Consider the following 7,304-nt stretch of genomic DNA (forward strand, 5'->3'; position numbering starts at 1 on the left):
AAGAGTGCCGTAGAATTGTCAATGAAATTAGTCTGCAAGTTTTTTTGAACCGTGCATTGAGGCGCTGAAAGCAGACGTCTGTTGGGTGGCACTTTTTGAAACCATAATCTATTTAGTAGTACACATGTGTTAGGCTTCTTTGATGGTCTGACATTCACACCTACAGCGGCAGCAGTGAAGCGCCGCCTCCTGCTTGCAGGTTAGATAATTGTCATTCTTATTACGCAGCAGGGCCCTGCCCAAGTGTTCTTTCCTCATCAGTTACCAGAAGGAACAGAAGTCAGAAACCTCACACTGCATTCCATTAGACTTGTTTGCGTAGATACGGGTAAGTCGCTTCTTTTTTCTGTTTCAGTCACATGATAAATCTTTAGTTGGAAATGCTAGTCAGTCTCTATTTGTTTTATTAACTACATAGTATGCAGACAGGAGATAATTTATTTGTTTTTGTGTTGTGGGAAACAGATTGGAATTAGAATGGAAGGTTTTAGTGTGCACGATGTGTATTTAAGTGAGACGCAACTATATATTGGCAAAGGGAAAGTGCTTTTGTGTAAAATACTTTGTCTTTTGAAATACTTTTTTTCCAAGCAATGAATGGATATGCATAATTCTTCTGTATGCCAGTAACTACTAAAGTCATGAATAACATTTTAAAAAACAAAACAAAACAGCAACCCTGTAAACACTAGTTTTTTTTTTTTTTTTTTATGTGCACAAAGCACTTTCTCAGTATACGCGTTCTTATTGAATTAACATTGCCCCTATAAAATATGTATGACATGCAAACATAAAAAGATGCTTTTTAAGCAAAGATTTGTCATAAATTATTGTTTGGATCAATGGTAAGCACAGGATTATTATTATTTTTTTTTTTTTTTAAAAACCTTTATGCGTTTTCTTGAACATGCGCATCATGATTTCTGTTTTTGTTTGTTTGTTTGTTTTTTCTACATGTTTGATGCTTGCCATAAAACTTATGAAGGCATGGAAAGTAGTCATTTACTTGAGAAATGCAACACTTTTTCTAGACAAACATCCTCTCCCGGACTAATAGCCACTAAATAGGTCGTGCATTGAATCTCTTGCTGTGTATGCGACCTGATTTTCTGCAGATTTCCTCTTTCTGCAAAGATAAAATGTCAAACTACAAAGTGACATTTGCACTGAGCTTTTTCCTGGTGTAGAGGGAATTATTGGATTATTGGACCTAATCTGTCCTATAACTATTCGTACAGAATATTTTAAAGCAGCGACAAAATGGCACATACTTCTGCCTCTTCATTCTTAGGAAAAATTACAAACAAATTTCTTCTTGTGTGTTACTGTTTTTAATATTTTAATCTCGTATAATTCATATTCTAGTCCATTATGAATTTTTTAAATCTAGTTCTTTAGATTTCAGTCAGGCAGCTTTATCTTGACACGTGAGCTCTGTGTAAAATAAATAATTTGACTGATGTTCCTCTTCTTTTCTTCCTTTCCTTACAGAAAATGGATGAAGAGTTGACCACTCCAGAGATTTCATACGATGATTTTGAGGAGCCGTGTTCGATGGAGCGCAGGCTCCACATTGAGAACTTCCTCCAGTTGTTCATTCACCCAATCATTTGTGTAGCCGGTTTCATTGGCAACACCCTCGTGATTGTGACGTACGCTCTCTACAAGCGAACCAAGTCCATGACTGACGTGTACCTGCTGAATGTGGCCATTGCTGACATCCTGTTTGTGGTGGCCCTGCCTTTGATTATCTACAGCGAGCAGTACGGGTGGTCCATGGGGAACTTATCTTGCAAGCTGCTGCGTGGCATCTACAGCGTGAACCTGTACAGCGGCATATTGCTTCTGGCTTGCATCAGCGGAGATCGCTACCTTGCCATCGTGCAAGCCCGCCGATCTTTCCGGCTGCGTTCAAGCACTCTGCTTTACAGCCACCTGGTCTGTGCAGCCGTCTGGATTTTGGCCTTGCTCCTGTCCCTCCCCACCTTCATATTTTATGAGCGTTACCAACCCGGCCCAACCGCATTCATTGCAAACAGTACAGAAGGCGGCGACGACGACAGGGACTATGTCTGCTTCTTCTCATTTCAGTCAAATCAAACGGCACGTACGATGAAAACCGTGGTGCCCAGCTCTCAGGTGGCGATGGGTTTCTTCTTGCCTCTACTGATCATGGGATTCTGTTACTCCAGCGTCATTGTCACTCTCCTTCGGGCCAAGAACTTTCAGAGACACAAGGCAGTGCGTGTGGTCCTTACAGTGGTCTTTGTGTTTGTGGTCTGCCATATGCCTTACAATTTAGCACTGTTGTATTATACCATCAGCATGTTTGAAGAACAGGATTGCAGCCATGAGGAAGCCGTCTCATTGACCATGATCATCACAAGAAGCCTGGCGTACCTGCACTCTTGTCTCAACCCCCTACTGTACGCCTTCATTGGGGTAAATTTCAGAAACCACTTCCGTAAGATCCTAAGGGACATCTGGTGCTTGGGGAAGAACTACATGTCAGCGAGACGGTCCTCACGCGCCACCACAGAAATGTACCTTTCCACACGGCGCTCTATGGATGGCTCGACCAATGACAATGGGACTTCGTTTACCATGTGATTGGGTGCTGATTAAGGGCAACGTACCCAGCTTTGTGACTGACAGACTGATTAGCATCAATCAATGTTGATCATCTTCATATTGTTCCAAACCTGTATGACTTTGTCTTTTGTGTTTCACAGAAGAAAGAAAGTCATGCATGTTTTGTTTGGAACAGCATGATTGTGAGTAAATGATGACAGCATATTTTAAGGAATGAATTTTTTCTTTGATATTTTTGATTTTGAGAAATTCTACCAATTATAAACAAGAGGGAAAAGTGCAAACCACATAAGAACCATTTCCAGATGAGATCAATGTGGTCATTCCTTGTTTGCGATATGTAAAAATGGCAGTGTAAAAAGTCTTCTGTATATGAATGAATATTGCAGTTGAAGTGCACTATATGTAGTACGTTATTTTTCTATTTGTACTATCTACCTGTTGTACATATCTTTAATGATGCCCAATGTACCTGAAATAAACAGACACTGTTTTATCTAAATAAATTTAGGCAAAGTATTAAAATACAAAAATAATTAAGGGTGACACTCTGAAATGAGAACTAGTGCTTCTTTTATAATTCACCAAGCTTATCTCTGCAATAGATCAACTGAGTTTTAACAACTTTTTTTCTATTTAGTTTGTCTATGCTGCAATAATACATGATAAATTTAATTTCTGATCTGGTTAACATTATTTGAAACTCATCATATAGGTTTGAATGTTATTGTTTCTACTAGAAGTCAAGCACCCGGATTCGCCTTCCTATACCCTTTTGCATTACAGTCCTCTACAAAAATTAGTCTTTCCCCCACCCCCAAACATTTGAGCAGTATATCTGATCATCTTTGAAAGAATGCTTTCAAAAAATGCTTTCTTTGCTCATTTCTACATAGCTTCTCTTTTACCTCAAGTTCACGGTTACAGGTTAATGTTTTCTTCACATATTTCCACATTGTTTCCCTCTCTTTTCCCCAATTTCAAAGTCGCAGGTTGTGTTGATTGTCTCTTTTTCTCTCAAACTAGTTACGGGTTGATGTTTTCTTTGCGTAGGGTTTCAGGTTAACATATTCTTTTTCCCAAAAATCAGGGTTACAGATTAACTGCTTTGCTTCAGTGTGAACTTCTCCATTACTGAAAGAACACAGAACAATGTACTTCTATTTGTTTTGTCAGTGTCCCATAGCTTACTTCTACAGTCTGTATTTCTAGAATTGCATGAATACACATATCCACCACCATATAGTCCTAATTTGTGTCTGCGTGATTCATAGACACAACTCTCACAGCTTCACGGAAAAAAATAATATCTTCCAGGTTTGGAACTACATGAGGGTAAGTAAATGATGGCGGAATTTTCATTTCATTTTTAGGTGAACTATCTAAAAAAAACTTAAACTTAAAAAGGATCCTGTGATCCTAAAAATGTTTTCTGTGTAAAACTGTCCATGTTAAAATTGAACGTTAAAATTTGTTGTGATTTTTCTAGTCTAAACTTCATGCTGAGTAAAAGCACCCTCTGTTGCCCCCTATTGAATCAGAATAGTATAAGAGCACAGAGAGACCAATTGTGAGCGAGTGTCCAATAGTTATTTTATAATGACGCTCTAATATACAATATTACCAAAAAATCTATAGATATAAAGGAGACAAACATTCCCAAAGTTTCAAGGAAGCTATTATTTTATTAAAATAAAAATATCCTATCTTGGCAGACTGTTGCTGTGTAAAAGTCATAAACTCTTATTTTGTTAAAATAATTGACATTTTCAGATTCTGTAAAGGGTATGTAAACTTTTGAACACATATCTTACCTTGATAGGGAGTTTATATCCCTTGACTTTTTTTTTTTATTTTTTTTATGGGACCCTCAAATAAACAATAATGGGCAACCTAACCCACATTCAGCCCATTAAAGTGCCCACTCCAACCTCATGCCCAGATGATGCCCATAGAACCCAGATAAAACCCATTTGGGGCCCACATAGACATGTTGGCTGGGCTAATGATGACATTGTCATTATTTATTTTCAATTAGGTATTTATTTTTTTGTATATTTGACAGGCATGTCAGCTCTGTTCCCTCCACAAATAGCCTTTGAGCCATTTTATGACTTTCACTGGTTTTACTAAATATAGTTTTCTTTGTGACTTGCCAAACTATGTGTTGTTTTTTTTTATACTTTATATGAAAGATTGAAAAGTGGGCTCACATCATGGGAGGGATAGATGTAAGCATGCTTCACTCAAGTGTCTGAAATAATAACCAACCTTTGCTTCCACTCTGTCCCTGTCCTAAATGGAACCCTAAGTCATGGGTTTCGTTTAAGTCCACTGTTTTATGGCATTCCCTTGCTCACTAACTTTCCTCGGTCTTGTACACTTGTGTCATTATTTGCATTGCACGAGTGCCCACTACTGGCAAACCCTTGCAGTGGGTTGAAATGGAACAACCTAAACCCTTGATCACTTGGAATCTGGAACCATGCTGTTTTATCTCAGTATAACTCTTCTAAACTGCTTAATTGACCTAACTTTACTTACAGCTGTAAACTACTTTTCACTCCATTGTTTATGTAATGTGTGTGGGTAAATTAAGGGGGAGCACTGTGAGTTGCTATTGTGACATCACAATCGTGTTGCATTGTGGTCTTTAGATCTGCCTGAAATGTACTTTACATGCCTCACAAATATTGGTAAATGAGCAAAACTGACTGAAAATTTGTTTTTGCAATTTCTTGTCTTTCATTTAAAATATTCACAAAAATCCAACCTTTATTAAAGTCAAATAGTTGAAAGTAGAAAAATCTTATCATAAATTTTTTTTTTTTCCTGAAATGTATTACACAATTATTGGCACACCTACAAATTCTAATGAATAAAAATCTAACTGAAGTACAGGTGCTGGTCATATAATTAGAATATCGTGAAAAAGTTAATTTTTTTATTGTAAATTATTTTAAAAAATGAAACTTTCATTTATACTAGATTCCCTATATGTAAAGTAAAACATTTCAAAAGTTTTTTTATTTTTTTTATTTTATTTTTTTATTTGTCAATTAGAGCATACAGCTAATGAAAGTCCAAAATCCAGTATCTCAAAATATTAGAATATTTACATTTGAGTTTCATTAAATGACCATCCCTACAGTATAAATTCCGGGTATCTCTTGTTCTTTGAAACCACACTAATGGGGAAGACTGCTGACTTGGCAATGGTCCAGGAAACAATCATTGACACCCTCCACAAAGAGAGTAAGTCACAGATGGTCATTACTGAATGTGGTGGCTGTTTACAGAGTGATGTATCAAAGCATATTAAATGCAAAGTTGACTAGAAGGAAGAAATTGGGTAGGCAAAGGTGCACAAGCAACAGGGATGACCACAAGCTTGAGAATACTGTCAAGTAAAGCTGATTCAGACACTTGGGAGAGCTTCACAATGAGTCGAATGAAGCCGGAGTCAGCGCATCAAGAGCCACCACACTCAGACATCTTCAGGAAAAGGACTACCAAGCCACTTCTGAAACAGAAACAACGTCAGAAGCATCTTACCTGGGCTAAGGAGAAAAAGAACTGGACAGTGAACAGTGGTCAAAAGTCCTCTTTTCAGATAAAAGTAAATTTTGCATTTCATGTTGAAATCATGGTCCCAGAGTCTGAAGGAAGACTGGAGAGGCACAGAATCCAAGCTGCTTGAAGTCTAGTGGGAAGCTTCTGAAGTTAGTAATGATTTGGGGGGCCGTGACATCTGCTGGTGTTGGTCCATTGTGTTTTATCAAGTGCAAAGTCAATGCAGCCATCTTCCAGGAGATTTTGGAGCACTTTATGCTTCCATCTGCTGACAAAGCTTTATTGAGATGCTGATTTCCTTTTCCAGCAGGACTTTAGCACCTGCCCACAGTCCAAAAACCACTTCCAAGTGGTTTGCTGACCATGATATTACTGTGTTTTATTGGCCAGCCAACATGCCTGACCACTGAATCTATGGGATATTTTCAAGAGAAAGATGAGAAACAGTCGATCCAACAATATACAGATAATCTGAAGGTTCAATAGTACCTCAGCAGTGCCACAGGCTGATCACTTCCATGTCACACTTCACTGATGCTGTAATTTGTGCTAGGAGCAAGTCATTTGCTGTAATATGTGCTGCCGACCAAGTATTGAGTGTACAAATGAACATAAGAACTTGAACTTTTCTGTTTTGAAAATCCATTTTTTGATTGATCTTAGGAAATATTCTAATATTTTGAGATACTGGATTTTGGACTTTCATGAGCTGTACGTTCTAATCATCAAAATAAAAAAAAAAAAAAAAAAAAAAAAAAAAAACTTTTGAAATGTTTTACTTTACATGTAGGGAATCTAGAATATATGAAAGTTTCATTTTTAAAAATAATTTACAATAAAAAAATTAACTTTTTCACGATATTCTAATTATATGACCAGCACCTGTATATTCTCATTCATATGTTTTTAAGTTCACCTTAGTGATCAAGAACACTAAAGTGAAGTCATGACTTCCTCTTTGACATGGCACTATATGAAGTGACACACAGGCCAAATTCCTATAGTCATCCATCACTAGAATACATATATATGTGGACATGAAGTGTGCCATTTGGGACAGGGCCTCAGTGGTGTTTTCTTTGCATTTATCTGCCCTTTTTCTTGCTTTCCCAAGTGCAAGGTTATGAGTTCATGTTTGG

At 37.4% G+C, this 7,304-nt stretch overlaps 1 protein-coding gene across 1 annotated transcript; it reads left to right on the forward strand.

Moving 5' to 3' along the window:
- Positions 1-11: 11 nt before the first annotated feature.
- ccr6a (chemokine (C-C motif) receptor 6a) lies at positions 12-3,148 on the forward strand. The gene is made up of 2 exons (XM_048206828.1): positions 12-328; positions 1,492-3,148. The coding sequence occupies exon 2, from the start codon at positions 1,495-1,497 to the stop codon at positions 2,608-2,610; it is 1,116 nt and encodes a 371-aa protein (XP_048062785.1). The 5' UTR covers positions 12-328; positions 1,492-1,494; the 3' UTR covers positions 2,611-3,148.
- Positions 3,149-7,304: the final 4,156 nt, after the last annotated feature.

The sequence above is a fragment of the Megalobrama amblycephala genome, linkage group LG11 (assembly GCF_018812025.1).
Source record: "Megalobrama amblycephala isolate DHTTF-2021 linkage group LG11, ASM1881202v1, whole genome shotgun sequence".
NCBI classification, from domain to species: domain Eukaryota; kingdom Metazoa; phylum Chordata; class Actinopteri; order Cypriniformes; family Xenocyprididae; genus Megalobrama; species Megalobrama amblycephala.